The 13,270-nt window shown below is 53.3% G+C and overlaps 3 protein-coding genes and 1 non-coding gene across 4 annotated transcripts; 1 reads left to right on the top strand and 3 right to left on the bottom strand.

The window, feature by feature from the left end:
- Window positions 1-1,698: 1,698 nt before the first annotated feature.
- QC763_0062660 (uncharacterized protein) lies at window positions 1,699-2,830 on the bottom strand (the record flags this gene model as incomplete). Its single annotated transcript, XM_062905874.1, has 2 exons — window positions 1,699-2,595; window positions 2,807-2,830. 2 exons carry the CDS (start codon window positions 2,828-2,830, stop codon window positions 1,756-1,758), a joined length of 864 nt encoding a protein of 287 aa, XP_062765424.1. The 3' UTR covers window positions 1,699-1,755.
- Window positions 2,831-9,091: 6,261 nt separating this feature from the next.
- Window positions 9,092-10,585, bottom strand: QC763_401940 (uncharacterized protein; the record flags this gene model as incomplete). Its single annotated transcript, XM_062911827.1, has 1 exon — window positions 9,092-10,585. The coding sequence occupies one exon, from the start codon at window positions 10,583-10,585 to the stop codon at window positions 9,092-9,094; it is 1,494 nt and encodes a 497-aa protein (XP_062765425.1).
- A 1,349-nt stretch (window positions 10,586-11,934) lies between these two features.
- Window positions 11,935-12,015, top strand: QC763_0062680. Its single transcript has one exon. It is a non-coding gene; the product is annotated as a tRNA-Asp (tRNA).
- An 81-nt stretch (window positions 12,016-12,096) lies between these two features.
- On the bottom strand, window positions 12,097-13,080 carry QC763_401950 (uncharacterized protein; the record flags this gene model as incomplete). Its single annotated transcript, XM_062911828.1, has 1 exon — window positions 12,097-13,080. The coding sequence occupies one exon, from the start codon at window positions 13,078-13,080 to the stop codon at window positions 12,097-12,099; it is 984 nt and encodes a 327-aa protein (XP_062765426.1).
- Window positions 13,081-13,270: the final 190 nt, after the last annotated feature.

Below are 13,270 nucleotides of genomic sequence, written 5' to 3' on the forward strand. Positions count from 1 at the left end.
GTGCGATAGATAGACGAGGATAATTGCGATCTGCGGGAATAAAATAATTAGAAACTGAAGTAAATAGCGCGCCGCCATTGTCTGGTGTTGAATTTATCTTACTGGGTAGTTATAGTGTATGAGGAAGACCCTTTGTAATGTGTTTAAGAACTATCGCGGGCTTCGACTGATCGTGATGAGGGGCGCGCAAGGGTAGAGTAGGAGAACGCAAGCTGTTCAGAGATCCAGCTGCTGTTCGAGAGAGACACGGGACGGTTGACCATGGTATTGCGAGTCTCGGTGGGCTCGAAGCTTTGAAGTGATTGATGTTGCTATCGTAATCGGCGTTGGGCTTCTTCGACCCCTCATGTTGGGCGTTGATGGATTGGCAGCTAGGCAGCGCACGCAAAAACACGGGACGTTCCGAACCAATCAGAACTAATTATCTTGTGAAGGTAACTCGTTGAGACAGCACCTTGCCGTGCACTGGTTTGGCTACACCCTTTTACAACCCAGACTAACCTTTAGAGAATCACTCTTAGAGAGACTGGGCTCTGGAACCGCCACAATCTTGCAAGTACTACGAAGTACTAATACCCTTCAATTTATTTAGCTGCACCGAACCAATTGTCAGAAGTAGCCTTCAACCGAGTATCCCTTTCAGAGGTTCTGTACAGGGGTTCGTCACACGTTACATACTCACTTCAACTCTGTCACGGATAAGTTAAAGGCGCTAAGTTAACGCCATGGCCGGGAACGTCAATACTCAGGGGGGAACTTCGACCCAACCCACCATCGACCAGCTTCTCGCTCGTATCCTAGAGCTTGAGGATAAGTCACGCCTTTCCCACGATACCCTCACGCAGGAGAACGCTATGCTCCACCAGGAGATTGGTACTTTGCGCAAGGAAGGGGAGCGTGCTAAGCTCGAGGCACCCGACCGTTATGAAGGTGCAAAGGGAGAGCTGGGAGGATTTTTGATCCAACTCAAGGCATACTTTTGGTACTACCCTTCCCGCTTTCCAGACGAGGAATCCAAGGTTGTGTACGCTGCGTCCAGGCTCAAGGACAAAGCACTCACCTGGTTCGAGCCGATCTTGGGAGACTACTTCGACAATAAGCACGACGAGAAAAAGGATGTCACCAAAAAATGCTTCAAGTCATACAAAGGCTTTGAGGAGAAGATCAAGGAGGTGTTTGGAGAGTACGACGAGGGCAGGCGTGCCCAGGAGCGACTGGCCAAGTACCTCATTCAGTGAGCCGAAGAGGAGTGAGCCGAAGAGGAGGAAAGGATAAGGCCCGGAAGAGCCGTGAGGTTGGTGGGTGGATAGCATAAGGTTTAATTGATCGTAACACGAAACATCACACTGGCAGTGTCATCCTCGTTGTTGCTGTGACGACCCCGGGTGAGCACGCCTCGCTCCGCCGCCGAGCCCACTCCGCTACTCCGTGACCGTGTCTCCCTCTACGTACATCATTCCCGCGAGCCGTTTACTGAAGCCAGGGCCGGTTTTTCTTCCACTCCACCTCGCGGGCGTCACGCAACATTTGATATGCCGCGGTGACCTCTGGGAATCCCATCTCTCCAAGCCTCTGCTCAACCCGCACCCTGTACTCGTCGCTGTACTCGTCGTTGTACTCAAGTCGAGGGTGGGAAGACGGCTCCCTGCTTGCAGGACAACACCGGGGTCAAGCCCCTGGACCCCCGGCAGTGCCTGACAGCGACAGTGCTACAGAAGATTGCCGGAATGCCCACAGCTTTTAGAACCAACCAGATTACAGCCAAGACCAACCAGCTGGTGCCAGTGCCATATGCTGTCCTTTGCCGTTGAAGCCAGGCGTCTGAGACAGTGCCACTCTATCCCGCGAAGCCTCACGCACTCTCCCTTCCCAAACTCCTGTGAGCTTACCGTCATAGTGCGCCCACAACCTAGGGAGGAGATGGACATCTTGAACGCAGTAGAGCCGGATTTCCACATGGAGAGGCCGCTCATTGAAAACCTGGTAACTTCCCCCACGCTCGGGCGCAAAAAGCCTGGTGCCTCGCTCCTTGGTGGCCAGCCAGGGACTCTTCTCCGTTGCGCTCAGAGAGACATCGCGCTCGATGCACCGGGCCAGCCCGCAGACGAACCTCCGCGGGAACGTGCGCGTGGCGAGTTCCATCAGTTGCAGGTCTTGGACGCCGGCGAGACGGGTCTGGAAGTGGCTGAACAGCGCATCTGAGTCGTTTCGGACGTCGAAGAAGACCTTGGGGATGGTCTCTGACTCTAGGATGTCCTTGAAGGTACGACCTGTGGCCGAACTGGGGGCGCAGAACGCTTTTTCACCGAGGATGTGGATGTCGGCGAGGTATGCCTGGCGACGGGGCAGAACGCAGATCTGAAGAATGGATATAGTGCCGTGTCTAGAAAGGTTGACTCCCTCGAGGTCGATGTAGAGGGAGGGCGGCGTAGTAGGCTGGCCGTCAAAGATATCCACGAGAGCGGACATGGCCGTAGCGGTGTCGATGAGATTGCCGGAATCTAGGGTGTCGGTACTCATGTTTTCCGAGGGTATCAGCAGGTTTCGCTCGTTGTTCGGATTCTGAACAGAGGCAGAAGTCGACATGTTTCTTGGCTCTAAGAGATAAACGTTAGTGACAGGTTGCCACTCTGATGGGCAGGTACGGCTAACGTACGTGTGGGGAATGATCCCTAGGATTGTCGCTAAGTGTAGGCAAGTTTCTCAATAGAATGAAGCACGAAGACGGACGTGGTAGAGTTCTCTAGTTGGAGGGCATTGTAACAGTCAAGCTCGTTATTATAGAAGCCGGTTAGGACGCATCGACCGCATTCTCCTCGATTCGAGACATGGAGTCTTAATCTTCTGACCCATGGAATGTGTTTTGCAGTACCGGTGTGTCTTATCCGTTTGTTACTGCAGTATCCTGGCTATTCTTAACGCTAATAGGACAAGTCCAACGTTATCTTTCTGACCAAGCCGTCAGGTGAAGTCTGTCGGCCAGCGGCAGCACCATGACGTATCCGCACCCAACGATCCAGGCTGCCTTGCCAGCCTACTAGGCAGCAACTTGAGAAGTTTCTACACTTGCCTCTTCCTACACGGTTCCAAGTTGAGAAGTGTCTTATATATAGCGTCTAGAAGCACCAAAACACTTCCAGCGGGGACATTTGAGGATAAATCCCTAAAAACTCAATGTGGAAATAGCAAGTAAACAGGCTTAAAAGACAGTAGAGCACCCATGCCCGTTTGTTGACAAACGCTAGCCGAAAATTGGCCAGGGATGATGGCCTGACAATGTGCGTTCCTGCGTCGGTGGGAGGTGAAAATTTGCCTACGGCGGCCCCCAAGCCAGCTCATCTGTGGCCTCGGCGACTGGGTAGCATTCCCTCAACGACACCGAATCTCGCCGCCTCTAGGAGCCTTCGCGAGCCATCGGGATATTAACACGTAGCAGTGTTCAGCCAACGCCCTCCGTTTGCTGCTCTTCCTCGGCCATGATTGGCATGCAGGAACCTTGGACGAGCAGCACCCAGCCCGCCTTCCCCCACACTCGCATTGAGGTGTTGGTACCTCTGGGACTCCTTGTTTGAACAGGAAGTCTCGGAGCCCTATGGCTCCGGTTCGATTTTGGACCAGTAGCGAGCTTTTCGCTTTGCTGAGACCTTCATGCCTTTTCAGCGTTTTGTCTTTGAACAGCGTCTCCTGTTGGTGGTTGAGGTCGTCAGCCGGTCTCGTCGTTGCCCGGCCATTCCGCTCCTTTAACCACCTCTCCCTCCAAGCTTCCTCTACTATTCTGTCCGTGTCGATGATTCCTCCAGTCCAAACTGCGATTGTTCTGGCGGCTTCCTCTACCGCTGTAATGCTCATATTTAATCTCATAGACTTCTTTAAAATCTGCTGTTAATGTGCGTGACACTATGGACGTTGAAGACAACCGTACTAAAACAGACCTTGCTTCCTGTCTGTCTCTTTAGCGGCAATATCACCCCAGCGACCCCATATCGGAGGGAATATGCCGAGCAACGGAGGGAGTATTTGTGATGGGGTCTCGTTCGGTCGGCAGAGGCTGGCGCTGTTGTTGACTTCAGTTTGGTGAGAAAAATACGGAGCAGGCTGGGATTGCAACTTACGCGGATGAGGTCGGTTGGGCTGGGATCGCGACTGCCTTGTCTGGCTGAGCATTGATCTTTCCACGCAGCAACGCTCGAGAGTGGAGGCTGTAGTTTTGCCGAGGGCTGCCGTAGATGATGTCGCTCTTTGGAAAACGCGTTGCAAGAGGAGGGAGACGTGAGGCTGCGTGTTTGGGTCTTGCCTTAAAACCTAGGAATATGTTTCCATCCGATATTCTGCTGCTCCCTGCCTGTCCCCTGCTGCCAGGTCCTTCAACCCCTCCCTTCCCCGTTCAGGCCCGGAGTTTGACGCCGTGGACACTCTCTACATGGTTCTTGAAATGGTTTAGGTGCTTGAACTCCAGCGCCTCCTCCTTACATTTCGGGTAGTTGCACAGCATCCGCTTCGCGCCGCCTAGCTCTCGCGCGTGCTTCTTGTCGAAATGGCCAAACATCACCGCCGGTCGGCAGTACTTGAACGTCCTCTCCTCCCGGGACAGCGTGTCATCACCGATGCAGCGTGGGCATTGCTTCCTGTCCATCAGGAGCGGGAAGGGGCCCAGTCCAGGAGACTCCTACTTCACTGTGACATCGGCCTGCACCTCCGCACGCGCCCTCCGTCGGATGCGGTCCGGCCTCGCCGGCTCCCTTTTGCCGCACAGAATTACCATCAGCTCGGCAGCCTGGATGCGGAGTTCGAGAAGCTCTGCGGAGCTCAAGTTGTCCGGCTGGTCGTAGAGGATCTCAGCGAGCTGAGCGCGCTCAGGGATCTGCAGGTCGACGGCCGGTTCGACGTACTCCTCCTCCTCTTCCCCGTCGGCCTCCATGTCCCAGGTCGGGCGGTTCTAAAAGTAATCCTTCCGGTAAACTCGCTGGACGGCCGTCTTCAGCTTCTGCTCCTTGGTCGCGATTAGCTTGGTTAGCTCTCGGATCCTGCCCTCGTGTTCCGAGCCCTTGATCCGGTACCGGCCGCCTTTGAGCCGTGCCCTCTCCATCCTTAGCGCTTCGATCACCGGATCGGGCGGCAGCAGCTCCCACACCTCGTCGGGAGCCATGTCTTTGCTCGCGCGGGGGTCGCGCATAAGGCCGATATGTGAAAGCATCGCGAGAAGGCTGTCCTCGGTCAGCTCGTCCAAGACTACATTCTGGAGATGGAACCCGACCTTCTCGTTGATGTATGCGCTGTTGAACGTAACCCACTTCGGGTCGTGGCGCATAATCTGATCGCGAACGGCATCCGAGGCCTTGCCTACACGCTGTTAGAACAAGGCTATCCTGGAGATGGAGAGGACGTACCGTCCGCTGCGTTGGCCGCTCCCCTACGCCAGGCCTTTGGTTCGATCTTCTTCTCCTCTCCGGCGTCGAGCGACTGCCACTCCATGTCATAGAGTAGCCTGTGGTACGGAAGAGGCCGATACTCTCGCTCGTCGGGTTCTCCCTCGTCGGATTCTCCCTCAACAATGGGCTCGTCATACTGGCGGAAAACGGGCCGCTTGAGCCATTCCTCTTTCCAGCGTAAGGCGGTACACTTGACCGGTCCCCGGTTCTTTGCCTGGAAGATCTCTCTCACGCTGGTAAACTTCGATACGGCAAATGCACGATCGCGTACTGCGAGGCTGACGATGATGGTGATGAAACAAAAGATCAACCTCCTAGTAGGAGTAAAGTAGAAGATGGTCCTAGAGGAAACATAGTTAGATCTGAGATATCAAACAACAAGGCAGTCACTTATGGCCTTGGCTTGTTGTCCATCCCCTTATGGTGCGCAAGTTTGACGTACATGGCAAGGATGTCCTCGCCGGTTTCCGGATGGCACACGATCATCAGTAAAATGTCCTCGTAACAGAGCGCCTTTGGCCGGCCACGACCCTCCAACTCTTGCAAGATCATGCTTTCCAACAGCCTGGAATCCTTGTCGGGCGCCTCGTCTTCATCGCAAGGGATGCTCGTGGCGGCGATCTGGGACAAGATTTCCTTCGTGTACTCGTCTTTGCCGGTCTTCGTCTCCCCGTCCACAAACTCGGCCGGCCGTGCTCCTGTCAAGGCGAGGCCGAGGTAGCACCCTGGCAGTTGGATGCGATGCTCCTCTCAGGGCAAGATGCCAGTATCCGTACTGGATATTGAAGGTCAGTAAGACAAGCAAAGTGTCCACGTTCGCAACGTCTTTGCCGAGCATGTTTGGCGCTCGTAGTTTATACCTGGCAACCAGGATGGCGTCATGCCACTTGCGAGGCGCGTTAGCTATTACATTGGTGGGTGGAGGCTGGAGGACGTACCTTCTTGATTTCTTTGGTGTCGTTCGTGTCCATATAGCGGCCTGTGACGCTAGTGTATAGCTGCTTGTACTGGCGGAAATATTGCCGCGACGTCCCCCACGTCGCGATCCGGTATGTCTGACAAAGATATTCGAGGAAACTGACTGCTGTCGCTCGGGTTGCGACCTTGACGGCATCTCGCCAGTCTTGGAAGCGGTTGAAGGTACAGTAGCTGTATGTTCGTTAGCATGAATGCCGATAGAATACGATGCATGTAACCATTTACCTTTCCATTTTGGCAGGATGCCGACAATGTTTATCTTGGTCGTGTCGGCATAGGCAGGTGGAAGGAAGTGAACCATCTCGAGCTGCTTGCGGAAAGCGGCATGTTGGTCGGCCGTGAGGGCCTTTGCCTGTTTTGCAACCTGGTCGTCGTGGGCTGCTCGCTGTTTCGCGGTGAACCGCCGGACGGAATCGGCATTGCGGTCACGCGGCTGTGGCTGGCAACGTCCTGGCATGGCGATGGCGTTGAGTTTTTGGGTTTGGGTGTCTGAGGTTGCGAGTGTCTGGTGTTGAGTGTCGAGGGCGACCGGCTCTGACGATGGTGCTCGACATGCCGGGAACGAAGGGAAGGGTGAGGGATGCCATTTTACGCCCTTTGCTGGGGAGCAGAAAATGGATGCCAGGTTGAAGAAAACAGATTCCTGGATTCCGGACTCAAATGCTTTCTCGAACCAACCGTGTGACGAACCCCTATCCAGAACCTCTGAAAGGGATACTGGTTGAAGGCACTTCTGAACAATCCTGGTTCGGTACAGCTAAACAGTGTACAACAATGGCTTGTCTCAATCACAATAGTCTAGATACCAACGATTGTGACTTATATTGCATACTACGGAACTGTCTATCTACACCAGCCAGTTCCTCCGTATATATAGACCTGGGGAACGTGGACCGTTGACTTACAGACGGTCCTCGGTCCACTTATAATTGGCCGATACTGGACCGTGGACCGTGAGCCCCGGCGCGGTCCCCGGTCCCCACCTTATTGGTCCGTTCCGTCCAACTGGACCGTGAGCCCCGCTCGATCGCTCGGTCCAGCCCTGATTGGCTCCCGTGGCCCCACCGTCTCCCAGAACTGTGGCAGCCTTGCACGCGTGCAGGCAATTCTGGCCCTCTGATCAGGCCAATCCGGTGCTTATTATGTGGCCTGCGAGCCCATAGTATCATTTCTTTATCCTATGTAAAGTGCGGCCTGCGAGTGAGCCACTATCACGCAGGTATATTTATTTAGGGACTTATTAAAGGCATATTTGTAGTGTTATAGTTATTTCTATATATTTTCTTACCATTTTAAATGGAGGTCGTGCCCGGGTTAAGCAAAGCTTTGTATCTAAACTAAATTTGAAAGCCCTAGGTACTAAAAGAAATGCGAAGCTACGAATGATAATAAATCGGATGTCCTTGCGAGCACCTGGTTTCCATGTTTTCATCGACTTGAGGCAGTCATCATGTGCCGCTTGCTTTTCCTGTCGGCACTTCGCCTTTGACACCTCGAAATCATCACCGGGGTTTCTTGGGCGCTTGGAGACTCCTCGTGGCGATGTGATACTACTAGTTGGTGTCTTTGGACGAGTTGACGTTCGAACAGTTTGAGTCGATGTCATAGTTTTGGCCCAGTCCAGTAATTGAGAATGGCATTCAGTACCGCCGGGGTAAACGTTGGGGCGTCCGGACAGTGGGATGCGGCATAGAATATGCTCAATCAAGGCAATGCCATTGGCAAGATCTTGTTCCGTGATAGAGAGTTGGTCCTTGAGGAGGATCGTGCCACCTGGTGTGATGGCATACTGCGTACCAAGTTGAAGCCGCTTCGGCTTGTCAGCCTTTTGTTCCAAATGGGCCATGTGTATGGGTAAACTTACAAATCTAACCATGTCTTTAACCTGTTCTTCATCACCAGAGAAAAAAGTCTTGCGGAATTTGGTGAGCCTTGTAAATGGCCAGTCCAAGCTGTTCCAAGTTCTTATGCCTCGCTCCAAGTGTCATGTGGAACGTCAAGGCTGGTTTCTGCCAAAGTTTTTGCCTCTGGGTAATTGTGATTGCTTTCATGATCTTAGCTGCTCGTTCGTGCTGTGGAGGGGAGTTTGGTTTGGTGGTCTGAGTTTGATGATATGGACGGCTCTCCCCTGGAGGGAAGAGTGGCATCGAAACCTGCGAGCAGAGCTGCCTTGATATCGGCAAAGAGCTTTTCACGAGTCACGATGTGGATTATATGGCTCGTTCTCATGAGCAGCAATGACCATGTCTACCAAGCTGTGAGTGTCCTGCGCCACTACCCACGTCCCCGAACAATCAAGAGCTGCACAAAGAATTAACTACCAGTACTACCTATTTGAATCCAAACATGTCTCAAAGGGCTCACCAGTGAGAATCCAGCAGCTACGACTGGACAGGGCAGGAGAGAACCTATTGCAGTTTGCCACATTCTGGATAGCCACCGCGGTCGGGATATACACGCTGGCGAGCATCGCGCTTGGGGTTGCGTCAGTGGTGTACGCTGTCAAGGCGTACGATATGGGACTCAAGCAGTACCAGGTGCCGGTTTGGCAGTTTTGTCTTGATCTCGAACAGGCAAGCGACGTAGGGAATAGGAGGTGGAGGGAGTTTTGTTATGACGATGACAGGGGAGTGTAATTAACTACTACCAAACACAGACGCTACATCGACTTCACATCTCACCGATTATGGCTTCCACCCCCCAGTCCGATTCCTAAACAACCCCTCCGGATCAACCTCCTCCGCCACCTCCCTCGCCAACGCCCTATTCTCCGGCTTCAACCTCCCGAAATAATCCTGTCTGTAGAACCCATAGTTCATAAACACCGGCAAGTCAACATTATCAGGTAATTTCCCCTCCGCCTGCCAGCTCAAGACCCTTTCCCGAATCCCGGTATATGTCTCCTGCATTTTGCCATCCATAAGGGGGTAATCCAACGGGTTGAGAAAAGCATAATTCATCTCAATAATCAGCTTATCCGCATCAGGATCAGCATCGATCAAATCAGGGGACTTTTCCCTCGCCGCGGCAGCAATGCGTTTAGGGAACGGTTGGTAGGCTATGCTAGCCACAATCCCGGGAACGGCGAGCGTGGTGAGGGAGATGTTTCTCCAGTGGGCGTGGATTCCCTCCAACACTTCGACAGAGTGAGTCGTGGACGGCAAGGGGATTGTTTCTGTCCCGATTTGGACTTGGAATCCTTTCAGCACGACCCAGTTGGAGAAGGTCATTAGGTCGGCGTAGGTGCGGGTTCGGGCGGTGTTGGCTATGGGGCCGATGGAGGTGAAGTTGGTGAAGGTTCCTGCGGGTGGGGTAGGGCCGTCGTAGAAGAGAAAGAGGATCCAGGAGTCGACGAGATTGACTTGTGCGCGCTCGGCCGTGACGATGACGGCGGCGCGGTCGTCGGTGTTGTATTCGGTGAAGTCGCGGACGGCTTGGAGGATCTTTTTGTCTGTGGCTGGGGTGCGGAGGAAGAGGAGGTTACCGCCCCAGACGTTGCCCTGTGGGTAGGCTTGGGTTTTGTAGTTGGTGACGATGCCGAAGTTGTTGCCGCCGCCTTTGAGGGCTTTGAATAGGGAGGGGTGGTTGGTTGCAGAGGGGTAGGTGATGGTGCCGTTGGGGAGGACGAGTTCGTATTCGAGGACGGAGGAAGCAGACCAGCCGTGTTGGGCGGACATGTATGAAAGACCTCCACCGAGCATGAGACCGCCTGTGCCCGTGTTGCCGATGCGGCCGCCTACAAAGGTCCAGCCGGTGCCTTGGAGCTTCTGGGCCAGGCCGTCGAGACGGTTGCCGGGACCAAAGTCGAGGATGCCGGTTGCAGGATCGAGGTTGGCATGGTCGAGGTTCTGGGTCGAGATCAAGGGACCGCCGTCAACAGAAGCGTAGTAGTTGTTCGGGGAGTGGCCACCGGATTTCACGGCAAAGTGCTCGTCGTTGGTGTTGAGAACCGAGATGATGGTGGATACTTCGGCTGCAGACTTTGGGAAGATGATGCAGGACGGCTTGAGGGCGCTGCAGGATGCGGACCAGTACTCGGTTTGCTCGGCAATATATGTCGGCGAGATGGGTGCCGAGACTTCGATGTTGGTGTTTGCTCGAAGCTCAGAACAAGTATCTCCCTTCACCACCGAGATCAAAGAGGCAACGGCCACGAGGGAAGCCACGAGGGACTGCATCTTGAATTCTGACTTGAAGAAGACTCGATGGGCCAAATGGTACTAAGATCCTAAATGCTTTTGGTTTCACTGACCCTTTTATCCTTGCTGTGTTCTACTTGACCCTCTTGTTATCGTCTAGACAAAGTCAACAATGACGTGACGTCCAGTGCTATCCCCAAACGGATTTTTCTCCGTCCTGTATTCCGGCAAGATCACCGTCATCTTGCATTCGAGCCCCCAAAACGGGCAGATGCCCCCCTGGCGGGAGTTTGGATAAGGAGAATGGAACACGCAGTCAATAGTGAGACAATAACGGCGTGAAATGGTGAGAAAAGTCGGTAGCGAGCATGAAAACTGCTGGCTTACATGCAGGGCGATACTAGAACCTGGTTTTAGGGTATAAAGCCTTGGTAAGTCTGCCATGAACCCACCGCATTGTCAGCCTTTTCTCCGAACTTACCTCAACCATACGGCGGCAGTTGGCTGCTGTGTCCTATCACTACCCAAAGTCCCGTGCAGGCTACGAACTGACCTGAGCTGGCGACTTCAATCAAGAATGGCTTTCTTTTGAGGTTGACGATACGACGGAATGGTCAGGTCCCACAATATGATCGCCATATTAGGCCCTGATCAGCGGGTATAACCGTTCTTCGATCCATTTGACAACAACTGACAGCTGTGACATGTGGGGCTGAGAGGAGCAGAACAGTTGCATTTCTGCGTACTTCGGCCACAGAATCCTGTTTCTCCAGGGCTTGGTTCTTTTGGTGTATCTGGTGTTACCCAAAGTTACCTTGAGCCAGCTCGTCTGAGTTGCCGGGAGGATGTGATTGGCTTGGCCCCAACTTGACGTTGGCAGAAATCTTCAGCTCTAGCTGCAAAAACCGACTAGCTTGCGTTCCTTGCGATGATCAGTTCTGAATCCGTGGATGTTCAAAAAGAAGGTCTGTCCCGCCCCATGCTCGAGCAACGCCAGATCCTGCAAGTCTTCCTATCTAGTGGCAATCTTTTTCCTGGAAAGGAAAGGTGGGCGTTTCTACAGCGAGCGAAGTTACCTCGTCACCATCAGACCACCTTTTCAGCACAGCACAATGTTGGTTCTGCATCAGGATGTTATTTGCTTGGCGCAGACTTCAAGTTCACTTTCACGATAAGCAGAGCAAAAGGTCTTCATTCAGGTAAAACGGAGGGACACAATAACTAACAGGAATCAAGAGTGGTAGGAAATCTTTGACGCCTGGTCCAACAGTTTTGCGCTAAGATACCGAGTCAAAAGGGGGGGTGTCTCAGCTGCAATTTCCACTGTCCTTCTTAGGTCCCAGCCTCTCCACCAACAGCAAGCTACGACAGGTGTCAACATCTGTAAATCTTCCGTAGTATAGTGGTCAGTATGTGAGCTTGTCATTCCAACAACGCTCGAGACCCGGGTTCAATTCCCGGCGGGAGAGTCAAACCACCATATCATTTTTGCCATTTTTGCCCTTCTCTCACTCAGTCCATTCACCCTCTTTTTGCCAACATTAGAATAGTTACAAATATGGCCCGAGAATTTCCATCGTGTGCCCCCACAACTTCTCCTGCCCCTTGTCACGAAGCTGATCCACCACTTTCGTATTAGGCGTACAATCGCACTTGTTGCTAACAAGAAACAACCCTCCCACGGTAGCTCTACCCGCCTTACCACTCCACGGCACACCGCGCCCCCCAAAAGCAGCGCTGGTGCTCTGAAACAAATGTCTCTGTCCAGACTCCTCGTCAGAAAAGGCCACCAGCCAGTTCACCCCCTCGATAAACCGGATAAAAGCCCATCCTAAAATTGACTTTCCATCCCAACCCCGTCTTACATTCCCTGTATCCACCGCCCCAGGCAATGAATGTACAAAGGTCACGTTGGGGTTCTCCTTGGCTAACCTATCCAGCATAATGGTGTTCATCCCAATATACTGCGGCCTCGCCCTCCAAATAGTGAAATTCCCCTCCTTTTTCAACTCCCAGTCTTCCATATCGAGAAAGTAGGTTGTCTCCATCCCCCCACCCAAAACACTAACCACCCTTCCACTGTCCAACAAAGGGAGAAGGTGGAGAATGAAGAGCATGCGGGAGTAATACTCCAACGCCTGCGCCACCTCATGCCCTTCGGCAGTTTCTTTCCGCTGTCCCCCCCAGGGTGCGAAGCCGGCGGAGAGGAACAACAAGTCGATTTTGGATTCAACGGATGAAATGAGGCTGCACACTCGTTTTACGTCGGCAAGGAGGGAGACTTCCGCTTCGGTGAAGATGATTTCTGCTTTAGGGTTGAGGGTGTGCAGTTCTTTGATGAAGGGGAGGGTGCGTGATTGGGAGGGTTTTCGGCCGAGGAGGTAGATTTTGATGGGGGTGCCTGTTGCGACCAGGGCGCGGATGGTGAGCTTGCCTATGCCGGAGGTGCCCCCGACGAAAACGGCGACGCGGAGGGGGGTGGTGGAGGTGGTGATGAGGGCGTTGGAGGAGAGGATTTCGGTGTAGGAGACCATCGGGAAGAAGGCGTAACAGGTGCTCTGCGAGATGAAACTCTGACTGTAAGGTACCTTAGTTGACATATACGTTCAGTTTAACTTTCTGAGCTGAAAAATGAGGCCATGGTGGTGGAAACAAACCAGGGCTCTTTCAGCACTCGTAATGTTGAGGATCTTCGGGCTCCGGGGTTCTAACCAACCCGTTACA

Source organism: Podospora pseudopauciseta, chromosome 4 (genome assembly GCF_035222475.1).
Source record: "Podospora pseudopauciseta strain CBS 411.78 chromosome 4, whole genome shotgun sequence".
In the NCBI taxonomy this organism is placed as follows: domain Eukaryota; kingdom Fungi; phylum Ascomycota; class Sordariomycetes; order Sordariales; family Podosporaceae; genus Podospora; species Podospora pseudopauciseta.